Here is a 20258-nt window from a genome sequence, read left to right on the forward strand (position 1 = left end):
TCCCTACAACACACAATACCAACTATTTGCACAACTGCAACCCCTGGTATATAACCCACGCGGGCCAGAAGAATCGACATCAATCGGCAGAATTTCGTCGACCATGCAGATCCCAACGATTCTCGTCACGTGCCTGCTCACATTGGGCCTGGTGGACACAAGCCTCGGGACCTCGAAGGGGGATCCCAGCCACATAGAGGAGATCTTATTGAAGAAGGTGGACACTAGCGCGAAACGGAAGGAAAATGGAGCCCCGCATCTCGGCAAGAACGTAGAAAAGTGGTTGATTAAAACCAAAGCAACCGCTAGTGCAGAGAGCAAAGCATCCGCTTCAGTAAAAGCATCTGCTCTGGCCCTAGCCGAGGCTCTCTTGCAAGCGACGGCAGAGTCGGCTAAACTTTCAGCTGAGGCTGCCGCGGCGGTGAAAGCGGCATTGGAGGCACAGCTGATTGCCGAAAAGAAAGCTTTGGCCGCGTTGCAAGCTCAGTCCGAGGAACAGACAGCCTCTGCCCTCGCGGAGGCCGCAGCCGCTGCAACGGCATCAGCCATGGATCGCGCTCAAGCTTCCTCGAGAACGGCCGCAACCGCTCAGGACGTGACGAGTGATTTGCAGAAACGAGCCAGCACTTTAGCAGCCGCCGAAGCCGCAGCCACCCTTAGGGCATCAGAGATCGCTGAAGAATTGAAATGGATAGCATCCGTTGCTGCGGCAACCTCAGCCAGTGCAGCTTCTGCCGAAGCGCAGACCACTGCTTCTTCGGAAACCACGTCCTCTGCTGCCAATAAAGCAGCCGTATTGGCCGCTGACGCGAACAGTGCGCAGGCAGCTGCCGCAGTGGAAGCACAATCCGCTGCCAAGATCGAAGCCAAAGCTGCCGCTGAGGCCTCTGCCAACTCGGCCACCGAGGACTCGCAAACCGCACAACTAGAGGCCTCTGCCGCGGCCAAGGCTACCGCAGCCGCAGCTATCGGTGATGGCGTGATTCTAGGACTTGGAAACGACTCTGGTGCCTCAGCTCAGGCACTCGCACAAGCTCAGGCACTGGCTAGCGCTGCTGCGAAAGTAGAAAGTGGTGGAAAGGGGAAGAAATTATGAAGGGGCATCTGATGGGGACGAGAGGAAGTCTTTCTTAGACGATTGAAAATTTTGGTTGAAATAGATAGAAATCGATTATTCGGATATGGTTAGTGACGGCCTGCGGACGAGGTCGATTAAAATTAAGAGTAACATTGTCGAAGTGAGCTTACCTACGTGATAATAAAGGTCCACTGTTTTAGCAGATATGTCTTTTTCTCATGATTTCATTGTGTCCTCCTTTACCATGAATCCTTTGTAGTATCGGCAATCGACGATAGTACCTATTTTCTATTTTATCTTAATGTGTGGGTGTTTGAAGATGAGCGGCAAGTGGCTTGTATCGTTAGGATCTGAAAATTTAATATTAATGATGATTATTGATAATAAATATTAATACCTGTAATTGTATATATTTTGCTCATTTCTTTCTGCCATGAAATCCTGACTTTAAATTTCTAATTTCTACACCTATATTATATATCGTATTATCTACGATAAATATATGTTTACAAAGTGTAATTCGATTGTAACGAGTATGCGTTAGATGTAGTTTGTTTTAAATTAGATCAACTAGCAAAATTTGTATTTTGTTTTGTACAAAACTAACAGGTACTCGGAATAATGAAATGTACACTTATAGATTACTTGGTAATCTTTCATTATAAAAATATACATGTTTCAATTGAGTTTCTTAATCTATGTATTTTAAACCTTGCGTATGATTACTTAATTATACACGCTTAATTTGCTCGACAAATATTGAATTATCGTTTAGTAAATGAATACTGAAATTTATCGCGTGCAATGAAATAACACACGATTTATTATTAGTAACGCAAATAACCAGTTGGGTTATTTTTAAAAATAATGTTTAATAATTATGCGAGACACGTTATTTTAATCTTGTATGTTATTTTAAGTGTTCGATCGCTATTGTAGATAATGCGTGACATAAATTTACAGATTTACTTTATAAACTCTTTAAATTTATTTCCGTTATTACTACCTGAATTTCCTTATACGTAAGACTAATTTTTTAAATCTATTACTACGTTTGTTTTTAAATAATCATAGACATACGTTAGCCTAAAAATATTCAAAGTATCGCAGGTAAGAATAATAAAAACGATTAAAATAGTTTATGTAGTTCGAATTACTTATGATGCTAATCGAGATATGGCTTTTGAGAATAGCAGATGGAAAAATAATTTTTCTATTCGATATAAAAAGAAGCAGAGAGGATGCAGTATAGTCACGATGAATATCGAAAATCGCTTTTAATTAAGAGAAAGCACGGACGGAACATCTCGAGAAGGTGAAACCCATATGGTCTTGGTAAAAGTGTTCATTCCCAGTGACTGTTTTAGCATTCGATGTTAACGACGTTTTACATCAGAATAATCCAAACGGTACAATATTTTCTTTAAACTTTAAATACATTCTAAACAAATTACAATATCTACAACAGTAATCAAAATATCGATAAAGCCTGCAGTCCTCTGTTTCACTTCCTGCAAGAAAAACACCTTGCGAAAACAGTCACCTACATTTCGAATCATTCGACACAATTGAAATAATAAATGTTCAGCCCCAAAATCTTGCATCTATTTGAATAACATAATCACTTCGTAAAAGAAACAAACACGATATCCCAGACCAGAATGCAGCTAAATAAACCCTGATTCTTCCAATAAAGACATCGACGACAAAAGGTAACACAATATTTAGAATTCGAAATGACAACATTTCGTGTAACAACAGCTGTTTTGACAATTGTCAACGGCGGTATAAAACGAGCAAAGCTCGCCACAACCGGCATCAATCTTGCGAAGCAGCCTCGAAGATGAAGATTCCATCGATACTCGCGGTGTTCCTGCTGGTCTGGGGTCTGGCTAGCGCAAACAAAGCGCCGCAACCTCCACCGAAACCCATTTCGATACACGGGAGCCCGGAACCGAAGGAACACCAACCAAAGGGCGAACCCATCCCCGGGAAAAAGCTAGGAACCGGAGCGGCGGAAGTAGCGGCTGCCAGCGGTGAAGCTATCGCTATTACTCTCGGGGCCGGTCAAGCAGCAGCAGAGGCTCAAGGTTCAGCGGCCGCGCAATCAAGCGCAGCTGCGAGTGCTGCTGAAGGTGCAAGTGAACTCTCCAACACAGCTGCGGAGCTAGTAGCCGCTGCGGCTTCAGCCCAGGCAGCTGCGGCGGCATCCTCAGCCAGCGCGTTGAAACTGAGCTTAGCGGCTGCTGAAGCAGCCGAGGAAGCCGAGTGGGCTGTGGCCGAAGCCAAGGCTGCCGCTGGGAGGGCGGAAGTTCTCGCGAAGAACGCCGCTGCAGCTAACGCCCGCGCCGCCCTCCAAGCAGAGAGAGCAAACGAGCTGGCTCAAGCTGAAAGCGCAGCCGCGGCCGAATCGCAAGCCAAATCCGCCGCTGCAGCCGAGGCTACGGCAGTAGCCCTTAAGGTCGCCGAAATCGCGGTGAAAGTGGAAGCTGAGGCGGCAGCCGCTGCCGCGGCGGCTGCTAAAGCTAGAGCAGCCGCAGACGCAGCAGCCGCTCGTGCTGCTGCAGTGAACGCCATTGCTGAGGCTGAAGTGGAAGCTGAGGCGCAAGCAGAAAACACCGCTGGTGTGGCGCAGGCCGCCGCCTCCTCAGCGGCTGAAACGCAGGCTGTTGCAGCGTCCGCTGCTGCGACCTCGGAAGCGGCCGCTGAAGCTGGCGCGTGGAAAGGTGCGATCGGATTACCGAAGATTAAGCCTCCTGCACCGAAGAAGAAAGGATGGAGCTCGAAAGAGGAGAAGTAAGGTAGCGCGATGTGCTGGAAGGGATCTAGCTGGGCGAAGATACAGGAACAGTTCTGAGAGAGGTGTTAAACATCTTCAAGCAGAGTATATTCTAGAATAGTGGCAGCAGAAGATGATTAGAGACATGATTAGTAAACGCGAATTGAAATTGTACGGATGACATTATTAAACTGTTGTAGCAAATGAGAACGAGTTTGACTGTTATTCCCTATACACACACGCATACACGCACGCACGCGTGTACACCTTTCTCTTTCTCATTGCCCTTCCATCTATCGTGGTTCGTTGTCTCGTATAAATAAATAAATGTCAGACATATGTTGGAATAATTTTGTGAAAACCCAATGGCCATATTGGTAATTGACAACGTCAAAAATTGCTTCCAGGAAAAGGATACGTGTACCGGTTGGCCGATTATCTCGATATACCGTCTGAACGTGTATCTGTCTGCGAAACGACCGTACAAGACAATCTCTAACGCTTGAAATACCACGAACTTGTGTTCCGAGATCGGTGATTCAGAAGGTTACAGTCTCTTCACTCGGAAGAACGATGCCAGTGGGCAACTTTCCCTTTCTTCTTTACTTTCCTCCCGTGATATCGCGCGATTTTACGCCACGATCGCTCCTCGTAGTTTTATCTCGTTAATTAAGCAATGGCGATGAATAATCACGGGACGTTGATAAAATCATTCAACAATGACCAGATTCACGGCAACCGGTCAATATTGAAGAATGGTATTATCGAGTTCATTTCTTACAACTTCTATCGTAACTTTTGCAATACATACGGTTGTTACGTAAACGTTATTAGCCATAAATATAATAGTCTCGATTCCTAGTCTCGATTCCTTCCTACTTGTTGCCTCAAATGGCCCGGAAGAAACTCTCTATGGCCCGTTATTATTGTTTTCTTACGCGACAGTGCTGCTCTCGCGAGAACGCAGCTTCGTTAATTGGCTGAAAGATACTTTAATGAAACAGCGAAAGTTAGTTACAAACCGTGGGTTAATAGCCACGAACCATCGCCGTTGAAATATGTGCATTAACCCTACGAAATGGGTACGCGTGCATCTTAATCGCTCGGCAATTACCATTGGTTATACGCGATACGCTTTTACAAGTTTTTGTAATGGCTAAGTCGTGATGTGGTAAGCGGTGTTTTGTGAAAGATTCGACTGTTTCAGCCTCCAAGAGAGCGCATCGTGCGTGGAAGAGTCATACGTGAAAAGAAACCGAGGAAAGAAAGGAGAACGGGTTAGCCCAGCCTCTTTTCTTCGAATACAATGACGATTTCGCGATACGTAATCACGATCATTCAATTTCGCGACATGTGATGACAATCACTCAATTTCACGACTCGTGATCACGATCATTCAATTCCGCGATCACGAACAAATTGCAAACCCATATTGTTCGGTATCGTAAAGTTAATACGAATAGATCAAGTATATTATAATAGTTGGTTACGAATTTAAATTTATGCAAACTTCTACTTTAATTCTAATCGAAATTCCAGTATTAAAATTGTGGAAGAATTTAACCAGGTTTGTGGAGCATTAATTAACATGTTTGTTATTGACAATCTGTCCTTGAGGACACAGTGAGTCACGAAACTATTCTCTCTTTTGACTCTTAATTCTCGAGTCAAACTTCAGACATATGTAAACATATTTATTCTTATTATTTTACGTCCTTATTTCGCCATAATATGAGAATATGAGAAGTGAGAGAGTTAATTAATGCATCACGGATCTCTAATAAAACTTCTTACGGATCTTAATTCTTTCTGAAGGAAATATTAATTTTATAGAACCACTAATTAAGAAAGTATTTATGATTCTCTATAATTAATTAAATCAAGGACTCGCCGATTATAGCTAACGAGCGAAAAAAAAGGCATTGATCCAAGGAACTGAAGTCAATAGAACCAAAAAAGAAAGAAAAAGAAAGATCCGTAAACTAAATGGTAACCCACTTTGTCATATATATCGCTCGTAAGTGGAATGCATTGGTTGTGGATTTGATTCGATTTACATATTTCGATAGTGTGAGAAAGGAATATATACATGATCGCGCATTTTATGTAGCGATCAGGTGTATATGCACGTCCGTCGTTGGGGAACGAGGAGCTCACACGATCGAGCATCGGGGGACGCGAACGATTCTTTGGTGACTGGTGGTTCAAGAGGTGAGAGACCATAAATGTTTGGTGGGGACTACAGGACCCCGCCCCATGAACAGCTATAAAATGCCGGTACGAGAATCGGACCCAACCAGTCTTAATCAGTACACGAAGATCCTTTTTTTCTTCCCTCTTCAGAGGTACGCTTGGGTCTGCTCTCTCCTTCCTCTCTCTCTGTCTGTGTCATCATGAAGCTCATTCCGGTCCTGTTGCTTGTTGCAACGATCGTTTTCGCCGCCGAGGAGAAGAAGGAGGAAGAACGTCCTAAAACGTTTAGAAGACTCATCCCTGCCGATGTTCTCCGCGGTGAGTCTTTTTTTCTTTCATCTTTCTGGTATCTGAAATTTGAAAGAATCTATTTTCGAAGCACAGATATAGGTATCGCAGTGCCTATATTTAATGTTTTCTGTTAGAAGTCTAGGTAAACATGGTAAAAGGATTTGATCGACTGATGAAGCTAATAAAACTGTGCCAAATTCTGAGGGGTAGTTGTAACTTGTAGCAATGTCCTTACAATCTATGTTTCCAAGTAATGATTAAACGATGTAGGTATTTTTCCTAATAAATCTCATGGAACATCTCTGTGAGTCTTTTAGTCCAAAACCGTAGTAAACTGCACCATGTGAAAGCACCATCTAAAAGTGAATTAATCCTCTTTTAGAATGTATTATAATAGAAAATCAATTTAGAATCTAAAATGCAGCAAAACTATTACATTTTATGCTGTCATAATTTTAATAAAAAGTTTAAGAGAGAACGTATGTCTATAACAGGTTTGTAAAATTAATTTCAGTTTCACTAGGATAAATTTTCTTGTTGAAAGTGAATTTATTTTCCTGCTTTCCCTGTTGTAATTTATGTTTCCGCATCACCCACTGGTATTATTCTTACCTAAAAACGTATGCCAGGATGATAGCAGTTCACTGAAACGAAGCCGTGACTCGGTACATACGTGACATGAAAGTAGGACGATTTTTATCACTGTATACTACCCAAAAGTGAAACTGCATGAAAAATATATAAAAATTATGTTTCATAAACCAAAAGTGAACACAAAGATACAAATCCAAAATCATGTAAACACATGTATATAACCAATAGATTGTCATTCGACATTTATTGTCATTCCAAATATTGCTTGATCAACTTAAAAAACATTCCCAGAATTGCAAATGAAGCGACTACTTCAACCGGTTTACAAAAATGGGCATAAATCGCAGTTTCATCTGACAATTCCTGCTTCTTCGACTTTCCATTCGCGATCGTAGAAGCAGGTCCTTGAGACCGCGCTCTTTTCACCCTACCATTATTGTTAGCATCTTGCCCACTCGCATTATTCATCGTACCGTAACACGTTTTCAACAGCAAAAAAGACAGACAGATATCTTTCCGTTCTCTTTCTTTGTTTAAAAAGATAAGAGGATAATTGTTTGCGAAGATAGGCGTGTCCACCGGCTCGTAGATCCTGATTTACCGTCACATGACAATTGAGGTGAACAACATACATAAGCAGAATAGGAAATAGTAGCAAGACCACCAATGTTGCGTGAAAGTCTTCGTGGTACGAGACTCATTTCTTCTTCTCCGACCGATCCCGTACTGTGATTCATTTCGTTTTCTCCTCTCTTCTCTAAATGGAATACCTGTTCGAAGAGACTTTCGATTTCAAGATGAATCATCTTTTACAAAATCCATCGTCGCTTTTACAATTAAAATGATATTCCTTTCTATTCTGAAATTAATATAGTATCAAAACATCGTCATAAAAAATTATTACCGATAATCAAAGTTTTCATACGTGACTTCCAGTTAGCTCCTCCATATCAATTTTTCTCATCACAAAGATTTATTGACCAAAAGTTGATGTCAGTTTCCCAAACGATCGAGTCCGCGACATGCAAATTGCAATTCTGTGAAGGGAAAACATTAATAGCATGTAACCAGGAGCACATAAGGCATACATAATAACAACGACGACGCACCAAGTACGCAGCGTGCACACAAATCGAGTAGGAAGCAAGTCAGCGGGTTTTATCGTACGGAAATCTCCGGTAAAGTCACGAGACGCATTTATGCCTGGTAATTATCATTAATGTAAAACCGTATTCTCTGCAATGATTTATAGTTTGAGATTATTGAAAAAGAATCTAAGAACAATACGGAGATCCTAGTTTGTTGATTCATACACTGTGGCCTGGATACACCGTACTTTTCGCTCCAGACCTAGATTCCAATGAATAATCGAATTGCTGACGAGTCACTGTTGGAAACGCCAAATACGGTGTCTCAGGACATTTATGTACAGTCTCTCGAGCATCGTTTACACATTAAAGACAGTCTATTTACACGCCACCATAATAAGGATAATGAGATTAGATGATATTACGAAATTTTCGATAGGGGACGACGGTTCGTACACTGATTAGTCCATTCCATACTACATCAAACATTTTGCGATCGAACAGTTCACTGTTTGTGATGTACAAGTGATATACACGTAACAATGAGTCGACACATTTTTAATTCATATAAAAAATTTTGTGGAAGAGTATCTAATCTATATTTGTATATCAACCATGTATCTTGTGACTTCTAATTGATTTCGCATCGTTCTGTATTAAATTCAAAATTTTAGGTATTATGACGCGACATGGTATATTGTTAGGCATGGTAAATATAAAAATAAATTTCATAATGCAAGCAATGTTTGTAAAATGTTACATTTAAATGATTATTAACAAAAAGGAAAGTAATGCCTATTTAAGTATAGTTGCACGTGTTTCCACTGAAGGTAAATTTCACAGTCACGAACGTCAGTTCATGTGTACCCGTTTCGAAACAGGGTGATTACAGAAAGTAGGACCTGGGTTGGGTCATCGGCAACGAAAGTAGGGCCCAAATGAAAATTCGTGGAGAAAAAAGCTGATTGCATTGTATTGTTCTCCATACCTTCGTTGCTTTCCAACAGAAGATCGTTACTCTTCGATTATTCTTGCAATGTGCAATTCTTGATTGCAGTCTATGTCCACCGACTAATTTTCTAAACGGGACATGCACCACTGGCTAACCACACGACAAACAACGTGTCATTACATAGGAATATCGCGCGTTTATTAAAACGATAGACCATCGATTTGTCAATCGAAAAAATAAGCAACTGAAGCTGCAATTATCTTAACCTGAAACTCCTACTTAATCAGTGTTATCGAGATTAACAAATACAAGAACAGATCATGTATGCAATAAAATGTTATTATAATAAAATAAAATATGTATATATAGTTACATTTAACTATATTTGTCTATATTTAATATATTATACTATATGTCATGTATTTAACAATATAGCTATATTTTATCGTATTTATAATGCATCGATCACATTATAATGCATTATGGAAAATATTTAATGCATCGTGTCTTAATGTATTCTATGTTATCATATTTCTCTAACTATTATATTCTTTTAATCATACATTTTAATGCAACATGTGACACATTAATATTCTTTTGCATCTGTCTTGCTTGAACAAGTAGATCAAAGAATATTTTTGACCGTGCAATGAAAGTTTCGTTTCCGCCATGAGTATCATGGATCACCGATGGCTCACAGAGTACGGAACATGTTCACAGATGAAAACGTAGCCGGTCACAACGAAAAAACCAAAGTGAACGGACGTAACGTTACACTTACTAACATGAAAGTCGACCCTTGCAGGCAGATGAATCTTAATGTCGGTGAAAGTCTAAGAACGTACACTATAAATCATCCTTTACCTCTTCCTTAAATGGCTCTCCTCGGAAACGATGAGAAACGTTGTTCTTTTAACGAGAATTAGATATTAATTTGCACTACGTTTTTACACTATAAAGCCTTCCACGCACATCGGTGCACATAACACGCATAAAAAACTTGCGTTTTAACATATTTATCGTTCAAAATTGTGACTTTTTACCATGTAAATGGAGTCAGATTACATTGTTTTTTTTTTGCCGATAAATTTATAATAGTATTAACGAAATTGCATAGCAAATCGTGATAACGACTCCTGTGTCCCTTTCTTCTTTCGGGATCTTTTTCGATCAACATGAAAAAAATACAAGACATCTTTCCCTTAGATCTGTAATTTGCCTATTAATTGATGCATAATCACATTCAACGGCCTTTTTCGAGACAAAACAAAGTTCATTTAGTATAGAAAGGAAAGTGAAACTGCTCACCTATACTTCACTTTCGCAACAGTTATACGGTTTGCAACGTACATATATACATTCGACTTTTCATATTTTATTAACGATTCCAGATTAGATTCCACATTAATTATTTTCATTAATTAGTTAGTAGGAACCAACATTTCTTTCTGAAACTATCTTGAAATAAATCGATGGCATGCATAAGAATTGTATCATTGCATTATTATAATGTGAAAATATTACCTAAAAATATTTTTTCTGTTAAATGCTTAATTTTTCACATAAAATTTATAAAAAAATAATAGATAAAAGAATAGATAAAAAGAAGTTTACGACGGTTAAAAGTGTCGGAAAAAAGAATCTTGGTAGCCGTCGATATCGAACCAGAACGTTCTACTGATCTCGAATGTTCGATTGGACATCCTAATGTTGGATATAAAGTCTCATGAACCACTTTCTTGTGATCCAGGTGTCCCACAAGAACTGATGTCATATACATGCCACAACACTTTTAACGTTGACATAAACGGCCATCGCGTTAAGCCTTTGACATAACGAATCTGGCATTGAGAAAACAGTAACAGACACGTCATTATTCAAATAGATCACATTCCTACAAGGTAACGAACAACTCGTACTTAAGCACGCAACGTTCTCCCCTCATCTTTATTCTGTTTATTACCTATTGAACTTTTCTTCTATCATTGTAACTTCTCCCCATGATGAATTTTAAAATAAAAGAGTTATCGTTTTTTCAACATGAATTTAGGCTGTAAATAATAAACATTTAAGTAATATTTTAGTTACTTTAAACAGCATTTATAATTAATTTAATATTGTAGGTTGTATAATATTTTAGAGCTCCTAATACATTACATTATCTTAGTAAGCGATAAGGACGCTTAAGCTTTTCTTTCTTTTAAGTAAGAAATATAAAAAAAAGGTGATACAATACAGTAATCAACTTACAATTAGTTGGAGTTTGTGATAATTGCGCAAGTGGTAACACGACGTGACAGTGAAAGTGTTTCTCCTTGAAGTTTCTAGTCCGATCACCGCCAATGAAACTCTTGTATCGTTTATCTACGATAAATCGAGACGCGTTACAATGGAATACCAAATGTGAATGTATCTGTATAGGTTTAGAAGGCGCGACAAGACGTTCGTTAAAAATAGTTGCATGTTAGAAAGTAACGACACCTTTCACAAGTGTGCAAGTAATCAAATAATGCGGTCTATCCATGCATCATGCACAGCAGTGATGCGATTTGTCGATGAATTGCAATCTGAACGAATGATTGCTCATATAGGATGAGATTTTAACTTTTACATCACAGCTGGTGAAAATCTTCACCTGAAATGCAAAATATCTTCGAAGAAATTACATAAATGTAAATGCACTATATGCATTTATACCTTCTTTATTTCCTTCTGTTTTAAAAAAATATTTCGAATACAATATAATTATTTTTTGTGCAGAATTATGGAAATAATCTAACGTTTGATAAGAAATTATTAAAAATCAAATTCTCATGTATTGAAATATTCAGTCTAAAATTTCTAAAATCTTTCGAATAAAAGATACCTGTTATTTCTGATGGTCGAACTAATCTATATGGACTCCTTTCTCCAGAAAGAAAAGCTACTAGCTACGATGTTTTATTGCATAAAGAACTGTCCTATTATGTAATCAAATCTAGTGTTCCAGTTAATGCATCATGTCAATCCGATACCTTCTTTATGTAATATATTTTATATAATTCGAAAACTTGTATTCTACAAAAACGTTATTGGGAATTATCCAATACATTACGTTGTTCGATTGTTCATAATTACTTACGGTACATATAGTGACAACTTTAAATTGACATAAACATATTAGAACAATAAGGTCTAATAATTTTCAAACTTTAATTCCCTGTTGAATTCTATTATTTTGCTGAATTCTTCTATTTTTTGCTTGTAGATTTCCCTGGTACGTGCTTCGCTTCTACAAAATGCGCCACCTTCGAACCAACAAAATCCTGGGATTTAACTCCGTTCTGTGGTCGTTCCACTTGTGTGCAAGCCGATGACAATTCTGGTCGACTTTTTGAACTTGTTGAAGACTGTGGACCGCTCCCAAAGGCCAATCCAAAATGCAAACTCTCAGATAAAACTAACAAGAATGCCACATTCCCAGACTGTTGTCCCATCTTTGAATGCGAGGAAGGAGCAAAACTCGAATATCCGGAAATTCCAACTTTAGCGCCACCCACAGAAATCATAGAGATCGAGAAAACCCCAGAAGCGGTTCAAGCGAAAGCTTAAATTCTAAAAGAAAAGAAAACACGCAATTTGTAACTTTTGCAAACTAAGTTGAAGAATCGATTAAACAGCATAAATTATATCCTGAAATAATAATTTTAATATCTGAAAAAAGTAATTTCAGTTAGAAATTTGTCGGAAAGAATGATAACCTCTTTTTATTTAATATAGAAAAAATATTACCTTTAACATCGCTCATTGACACAAATTATTTTATGATAAAAAGATCATGCATTACAAATTCGTGTTACCCTTCAATACAATTCGAATTAATGTGAAATTAAATATTATATATTGTATATAATTCTGAAATTATTTTCGTTCTTGCAACGATATGAAATTGTAAACATACATCACGTAGATAAATGTAAACATAATGGTAGTATTATCATTGATAAACAATAGTACGAAAACATCAGTAGTACGGCAGCCACTCTAAAGTATCGAGTTTCTTCAATCTCCTAGTCCCGAAAATTGAAACTTAGATGCTCCTGTCTGTTTTGTAATTCCACCTTAAACATTAATTGTCACGTAGAGAACTAATTCTTTCTTTTTCTCTATTTTTTTAAATGTAAAAGGTATTGCGTATGTAATGGAAAAACATGTGTGACTGTAATTATATGTGATTAAATTAATAATACCTATTTAATTCAATACTACATATTTTATTTATTTTTTATCCCATAATTTCCTATAGCAATGAATATAATATACGGTAGTTGCTTTGATAAATTAATATGTATAGTTTCTGTTTAAATTTTGTAGTTATTTTTTTGGAATCTTTGTCCGCAGTGTTATATCTAAAGGAAATGAATTTTATTTAACCTAATTTTATAATTTAACTTTATATATAACCAAAATTTTTATTTTAATGATTATAATTGAATTTTAAATCACATCAAATAATTATGTTTACATTAAAAGTAAAACAATGTAATTTTTTCAATATGAAAAAATTTACGTAGTTATCTTGTTACACAATTGAGGAGAATATGGTATATACATACAAATCAAAATAGCAGTTGTTTATCTAATATTAGAATATTATCGTAAATAAACAACGTGTATTTTACTAGAAAAGAGGTTGCGAAAAATCATTTATTTGATTGTTACCTTTGATGTTGGTATTATAGAGCAATAAGTGAAGGTTTCGTTTTACTGTTAGATATGTTGGCAGCCTGGAAAAATTGTTCCAGCAAAATTCGCTGTTTAACCAAATTTAATGGACGTGAGTACAAGCGTGAACTGATTAGAATAAGCGTGAAAATTTACGGAACTGTGTGTTATATTTTAAATTCTTCTAATAGCTTACGACGAAAATGAGTGAACTCGTGTGGGGAATAAAAAATGGTGATTTGGAGCAAGTGCGGGATATCGTAGAGAACAAGGCAAATATATGAAACGTTAAATAATTTTTTCTTCTGTTACTTTTTGATTACTGCTAATCAGGAATGTTATAAAGATATTTCTTTTAAAGTTTAATATTGTATTTTACAAATTTTATGTAACTTTAAGTACATACAAAAATTCTTATTATTCGATTAAAATGATGGTTGTAAAAATCATTTATATTTTCTTTCCAAAGTCGATATATATATGTATATATTCTGCTAGAGGTGAATGTATATTAAATCATTTAAATGTATTTCTGTTAGTAGAATATTGATGTTAATCAAATGATTGATGGAAGGACACCCCTACATTATGCAGCTGATTATGGTCAAAGTGAGGTAGTCAGATATCTTTTGGAAAAGGGTGCCAATGCAAATGTAAATATGTTATAAATATTAAATGAATGTATGAGACATAAACTATCTATCCTGTTAAATTTTGTACATGATATTTTATTGGTTTTGGTTTTACTCTAAACATTCAAAGATAAAAATTATAAAATATTGATCTATACATTGTATTATAATTTAAGTAAAATGAATTTACTTATAGGTTATAGACAAACATGGAATAACAACATTGTTAGCAGCAATTTGGGAAGGACATACAAATTGTGTAAAATTACTACTAGAAAAGGGAGCTAAACCGGATGGATTAACACCAGATGGAACCAGTTATTTGGATGCAGCTGAAAAAGATGAGATCAAACAATTGCTTAAATTTCACTAGCACAAAGCCAAACAAATCATAAAGCAATAATTTTGTTATTTTAGTATTTTAATGTTCCTCATAGGAGTATCACCATTGCTTTGTCTTAATTTTTTGCATATGACTAGAGTATCATATTTATGCACTTTAAATTAAAAAACAAAAAAATATAGGTACACAAATGTAGTTTTATAATAATATATTGCACATTTGGAGTATATAATCATAAACTCATATTCTTATATGGTTACTCTTAGGGATTTAAAATATATATAATTTCAGCTTTAAAATAGTATATCATACAGATTGTTTTGCAAACTAACAATAGAAACAAATTTATTTTTAAAGCATGTAACATTATATAGCAAAAGAATATTTTGATACATTTGTAAGAAGCCGTATCGTGTTTTAAATATTTGTTATTAATTTATAAATGTTATAAATTTCTTTTATACATTTTTTTACAATATACCTAAAACAACTTTTTATGACAAAAAGTTGTAGTATATATTAAAATTGCTGAATGCTCGTATTGAGATATACTACATAATTTAATTAAGTTTCAAGAAAGACATGTATAAATTATAGAAAAGAAAATTAAAGAACTATCTTTATGGTACTAACTATCTAACATGTCTCAAGAAGTTTTAAAGGTGTATAATAATCAAAAATAATAAGCCAATGCATCATTGTTATGTATATCGTTGTATTTTATTAAACCCATATTTATCATTTAGTTATTACTCATTATTAATTATACATATTCTTAAATAACTTTATATACCAAAATTTATTTATTAAATGTCAATTATTAAACATATAAACTGAATCTTTTACAGCTGTAAAACCTATATCTTTACTGAAATTTTATTTTTTTCATATTTATATACAATACATTGTAATAATATATTAAGCATTTTAAGAAGTAGCATTATATTTATTAAATATGGTGCAGTTTATTCTCTATTCCTGGATTTATTAAATCTACTTTATTTTGTAAACAAAAATTATAATATTTTAATAAATAATAAATATAAAATAAAAAAATAATAAAACATGTTAAAAATGATTTTTAATAATAAATAAAGTATTTTATTAGACATTTTATGCAATTTAAAACCATAGACATACATTAAGAAAGAAAAGCAAAATCCCGTTTATTAATTAAATTTTATTAGTTCTATATAAAATATTTCATACATTATAAAAGTCGACCTCTGCAATTAGATGCACCACACTTACATATGATAACTTTACCTGGTATACTTCCAACATCATAACTGTAATTCCATGTTAATTCTTGACCAGCTCTTATATAATTTAAAGCAAAGAATGCCACCCATGGAAATCTTACATCATGTGTATCAACAAATACATTTTGTACAAAAACATTTGGATCACATGAATGCTGAAAAATTACAAACAATTATATTTTAAATTTAATAGCAAAATTAAAAATATTTCAAACACTTTCATTGAAACACATCTCACGTTTAGGTAACGTCCAATATTTCCAGTTGTTTTAGCATCCATTATATAAACAGCTTCATCTACTCCAAAGAAATCTCTTACTGATTTAAATTTAGGTCTTTCTATCTGCGTTGGTTCCACTGTTGGATCAAATCTACTTGGTTCGCGTCTACCACTTCTATTTTCTTCTTCATCACTTATAGTGATTGCATCTTGATCATTCGAACGATTTTCATTAGTAGAAGACTTTGTAATGTTTTCGGAAATTTTAGTAGCGCTTCCATCTTCGCTATTTTCTTCAGATCCATCTTGATTAGCATCATCTCGTTTTCGTTTTCTTAACCTTTTTCTGTATTGTTGTATTTATGTTAATCTATACTGCATTGTTTCTTATAATTAATTTCTTTTTTTTACCTAATGGAAGATGGCTCTGTAGAATCTACGTTGAAGTTTACATATTTACTAATATTAAAATCTTCGTCCGAATCATTTGCATTTGTTTTCGTATTATCTTCATCGTCACTCGTCACTGATTTTTTTTTATTTTCTGGTGTAGATAATGGCATTTCTGGTTCAAGAACATCACTTTCATAACCTTCCTTAATACTTTCTACTACTTCAACATAATCTAACTCAGCTAAATATTCATCTCCATAGTTTTTACCACCTTCATTAGCACCCTGAAAATAAAGAGTAAGTCTTAATGTGATTGGTTCTATTTGTAATATATCTTATTTATAATTTTTTTTACCTGTTCTGTAAGTAGTCTACCAGCATATATACAAATAAAAGATCCAAGAGGAATATCATTTAGACATCGTATACCCCAGCCTCGAGGAGCTGTTTTAAACACTTGTAATTTCAATGTTAATGGATGTTGAACCACTCTGTTCAAACAAGTTTTTATAGCACATTTACACCCAGAATTGCATTCATAAATTCCAGTTGTAACTGGCTCTGGCAAACGTTTATATACATAACCCACAGATGTATTTGGTACTCTTCCTCCAAGAGTAGCACCTTGTATTGTTAATTGCCAACACTGACATTTTGTTTTGTCCTAAAAGATTCTTTGATTCATTATTTTATAATCTATATTATTATAAGAAAAAACATACTTGACAATCATCTTCACAATCGCAACTACACAGAAAATTGGGATCTAAATTAAGATTAACTCCTTCTGTTGGTTCCCTTTGAGTGCTATACCTAATGGTATCTGGTTGAGTGTGATCTAATTCATTGACGCATGGTATCGGTACATTTTCTACACCATAACTAAGGTCCTTGAATTTGAAAAATAATTATATTACAAAATATGAAATATCAATTATACTTAGTAATCTTAAAATTATATTCACCTTTATATTGATAAAACACTTATCCAAGACAAATTCTGCTAGACAATGCACCCAGTAATCAAAATCAAATAAATCAACTGACATTGGACTACCAGTTTTGCGAAGATACTGATGTAACTCTTCCATATTTCGTAACCTGATACCACATGGAGCTTGGTATAATGTAATTTTTTTGCCTTTTGGATATTTACAAAGTTGTCTATTCCAACCACAAAGTAATGGTATTGAAAGAGGTGAATAACCCCTTAAATCATCAGGTGTAAAGGATATTCCTTGAACACACTGAGGACCACAGTTATGTGGAACAAATTTTTTTGTTTGAATTTTGTTCTGTGTTTGATAATACTAAAAGATAATACTTCATTTTTAATTTTTTGTAAGAGATATGATGGATTTATTTTATGTACTTACAACAATGCTATGAGAAGGTTTTGTTTCTGTAGTAAGATTATAGGGACTTGTATCCACAATACTTTGCTTTTTACTAGTACTTTTTCTAGCAACAGCACGTGATTGCTGCGGTACATTTGACGTAAACGTATTTGTAGTTTCATTTACTGTATTTTGTTCTTTTTCTAGCTGAGAAAGCCTTTCTTCTTCAGATTCTATATTAGACGTATATTCTACATAAGGTAAATTACTCTTCTAAAATGTCAGTAAACTCTATATTAGTAAAGTATCTTATAAAAAAAATAGAATGATTTAAATATTTTACAAACATTAGAAACAGCAGGTAATCGATGTCGACTCGGAGTATTAACAGATGCATGATGTCCTTGTTGCCTAGCATTGGCTTTTAAAAGTTCGAGATATAGAGGACCTAATCTAGCAGAACCTCTGTAGATCCATTCTGTTCTTCCATCAGCATCGAAGTGCATTTGTACTAAACTTGCATCAAGTTGAACTACTCTTGCAATCCACCATTTACCATTCCATTCTGTTTTTACTACTTGTCCTGTTTGTAATTTTACCATTGGCCTTTCAGGGTATGTTTCAATATATTTCTTCACAAAATCACGAGATTCATTAGGTATATCTTCCCAAACCTTAGAGGAAGATTCAGCGACTAAATAAATATGTTTATGCTCAACATATTGAGCATATCCATCATCAAAGAATATCAAGTATCTAAATAACAAATTTGCTATTAATTGATATATTTGTCTACTATATATTATTTATACATTTAAAATTTTATGTATGAAATATACCTATATTTATTTGTAGCTTTTGGTGGTTCAGCTATAACTCCACTGTAGAAATTACTAGATGAAACATCTTTAAACACTGCAACTACTCGTGTACCAACTGGAATTATTACTTGACTAGTTACAGCAGCTGCAATTTGCTTACCAGAAACTGATTTAATAACAGAATTATACTTTTTTTGTAATAATTTTACACGACAATGCAAAGGAGTTCTTAAAAGTATAGTTTGCACCTAATAAATAGTAAATAACATTTTAAATATATTTAATATATATTTAAACAAAATTCAAATAAGATATAATCACAAACCTTTCCTTTAATCCATGGCATAAGTGGATGTTTCATAATGTACACAATGCTTTCCACATCTATTTGTGCTCTCACAATTGGACCAATTGGAGGTAAATCCAAAACCACAACTTGTCTATTATCTTGTTCAATTGGTAAAATTTCTGGTTGACTGTCTTGTAACATTGAAGATGGAGGAACTCTTATTTGAGTAACTTTTTTTGTTGCCACTAATGGATAAAGAATATTGTCTACATATCCATCATCTATTTGAAGCTCTTGCCGCATTTGAATTTGTGGCCTGAATTCATCATATAAATTATTACGTAATGTATCCATAGTACGCATTAAACCTTTGACTGTTTTATCCAGGACATCATTTTGTTCTATTTAAAAAAATGATGTAGCCTAATGTAAATGAGATAAACATAAAATATACATTGTAAATTAATAATGTACCATCTAATTTATTCCATCGATCTTTCAGTATATTGTGGGCTTGCTTAATTTGATAATCAACATCATACTTTTTGAAAATACTATTTAATGTGCAATCTAACATTTCCTCTATATCCATAAGCATTTCTTCTGGTAAACATTTTTCTAAAACATAAATGTAATGTTTATCAGCATCTTAAACATAATTCTAGTTTAATTGTAATTGTAATTTTACCTTCATCATATACATCTTTCTTTTTTTCATCATCTGAATCATCACTGTCAGAAATTTCTACTTCCATTGTATGGTCTGGAAATTCACATTTTAATAATGGCTTATGATCCACAAAAGCTGTGACCAGTTGCTATAAAAATTAATATTATAGTATGAATGTCTAAATAAATTTGTTTGCTTTTATAACATTGTATCAAGCTTATTAAAGTAGGTATTCCAAATCTCAAACCTTTTGATGTTCTAAAGCAGCATTAAAACACTTTCGACATATCATACGTTCTTTCTTTTTTTCTGTATTTACTCCATAAAAAGCACATGCAAAAGAAGGTGCTAATTTCATATCCACTCCAGAAGAACATTGAAAGTTTATACAATTAGTATTACAAATTTTTGAACTTTTATTTCCTTTTGTGTTATCTTCTGATATTTCATCATCCGAAACAAGTTCAATAACTTCCATTTTATGTATGATATTAATAAAAGAAAGTGTTATGATTTTCTACTAATTTAAGGAAACAAAAAAATTTTCGTTTATTTCTAAGAATAAATATATAAATACGATTTGCAGGTTAGGTAACAAAATTAGAGGTTAAA

The 20258-nt window shown here is 34.7% G+C and overlaps 5 protein-coding genes across 6 annotated transcripts in view; 4 read left to right on the forward strand and 1 right to left on the reverse strand.

Annotated features, from left to right (window-relative positions):
* Positions 1 to 4071, forward strand: part of Fibroin2 (silk fibroin 2) — a 6569-nt gene extending 2498 nt beyond the window's left edge. The window contains exons 2-3 of the mRNA XM_017905508.1: positions 91 to 1063; positions 2775 to 4071. Coding sequence (XP_017760997.1) covers positions 91 to 1063; positions 2775 to 3878 — 2077 coding nt within the window. The 3' untranslated portion in view covers positions 3879 to 4071. The remainder of the gene's footprint in view (positions 1 to 90; positions 1064 to 2774) is intronic.
* Positions 104 to 2794, forward strand: LOC108551386 (uncharacterized abhydrolase domain-containing protein DDB_G0269086-like). Its single transcript, XM_017905527.1, has 2 exons — positions 104 to 1070; positions 2775 to 2794. The coding sequence occupies exons 1-2, from the start codon at positions 104 to 106 to the stop codon at positions 2792 to 2794; spliced, it is 987 nt and encodes a 328-aa protein (XP_017761016.1).
* Positions 4072 to 6138: 2067 nt separating the features above from the next.
* Positions 6139 to 12914, forward strand: LOC108551382 (uncharacterized). The gene is made up of 2 exons (XM_017905521.1): positions 6139 to 6368; positions 12223 to 12914. The coding sequence occupies exons 1-2, from the start codon at positions 6251 to 6253 to the stop codon at positions 12564 to 12566; spliced, it is 462 nt and encodes a 153-aa protein (XP_017761010.1). The 5' UTR covers positions 6139 to 6250; the 3' UTR covers positions 12567 to 12914.
* A 749-nt stretch (positions 12915 to 13663) lies between these two features.
* Positions 13664 to 14713, forward strand: LOC108551391 (myotrophin). Its single transcript, XM_017905532.1, has 4 exons — positions 13664 to 13791; positions 13871 to 13951; positions 14222 to 14332; positions 14508 to 14713. The coding sequence occupies exons 1-4, from the start codon at positions 13786 to 13788 to the stop codon at positions 14682 to 14684; spliced, it is 375 nt and encodes a 124-aa protein (XP_017761021.1). The 5' UTR covers positions 13664 to 13785; the 3' UTR covers positions 14685 to 14713.
* A 1108-nt stretch (positions 14714 to 15821) lies between these two features.
* On the reverse strand, positions 15822 to 20136 carry egg (SET domain bifurcated histone lysine methyltransferase eggless). 2 transcript variants are annotated; one of them, XM_017905520.1, is made up of 13 exons: positions 19894 to 20136; positions 19665 to 19794; positions 19451 to 19594; positions 19013 to 19377; positions 18706 to 18935; positions 18214 to 18622; positions 17906 to 18139; positions 17495 to 17839; positions 17252 to 17419; positions 16885 to 17193; positions 16548 to 16813; positions 16155 to 16482; positions 15822 to 16071 (listed from the first exon to the last, which is right to left on the reverse strand). In XM_017905520.1, the coding sequence occupies exons 1-13, from the start codon at positions 20122 to 20124 to the stop codon at positions 15865 to 15867; spliced, it is 3366 nt and encodes a 1121-aa protein (XP_017761009.1). In that variant the 5' UTR covers positions 20125 to 20136; the 3' UTR covers positions 15822 to 15864. The 2 variants fall into 2 exon arrangements, with proteins under 2 accessions (XP_017761009.1, XP_017761008.1); XM_017905519.1 differs by having other exon boundaries at positions 17495 to 17824; positions 19894 to 19959.
* Between the last annotated feature and the right edge of the window lie 122 nt (positions 20137 to 20258).

The sequence above is a fragment of the Eufriesea mexicana genome, unplaced genomic scaffold (assembly GCF_001483705.2).
Source record: "Eufriesea mexicana isolate 0111107269 unplaced genomic scaffold, ASM148370v2 scaffold3953, whole genome shotgun sequence".
Lineage (NCBI taxonomy): Eukaryota > Metazoa > Arthropoda > Insecta > Hymenoptera > Apidae > Eufriesea > Eufriesea mexicana.

Bases quoted from the DNA above. Each gene is read 5' to 3' on its own strand.
- LOC108551386 (XM_017905527.1), top strand. From the start codon at position 104: ATGCAGATCCCAACGATTCTCGTCACGTGCCTGCTCACATTGGGCCTG. The intron at 1,071-2,774 runs GTGGTGGAAAGG...CTTCCAATAAAG, and splicing joins CGCTGCTGCGAAAGTAGAAA to ACATCGACGACAAAAGGTAA.
- LOC108551382 (XM_017905521.1), top strand. From the start codon at position 6,251: ATGAAGCTCATTCCGGTCCTGTTGCTTGTTGCAACGATCGTTTTCGCC. The intron at 6,369-12,222 runs GTGAGTCTTTTT...TTTTGCTTGTAG, and splicing joins CCCTGCCGATGTTCTCCGCG to ATTTCCCTGGTACGTGCTTC.
- LOC108551391 (XM_017905532.1), top strand. The intron at 13,952-14,221 runs GCAAATATATGA...TTCTGTTAGTAG, and splicing joins GGGATATCGTAGAGAACAAG to AATATTGATGTTAATCAAAT. The intron at 14,333-14,507 runs GTAAATATGTTA...ATTTACTTATAG, and splicing joins AAAAGGGTGCCAATGCAAAT to GTTATAGACAAACATGGAAT.
- egg (XM_017905520.1), bottom strand. From the start codon at position 20,124: ATGGAAGTTATTGAACTTGTTTCGGATGATGAAATATCAGAAGATAAC. The intron at 19,595-19,664 runs GTAAAATTACAA...TTTATGTTTTAG, and splicing joins GAAAGATGTATATGATGAAG to AAAAATGTTTACCAGAAGAA. The intron at 17,420-17,494 runs GTGAATATAATT...TTCAAATTCAAG, and splicing joins AGTGTTTTATCAATATAAAG to GACCTTAGTTATGGTGTAGA.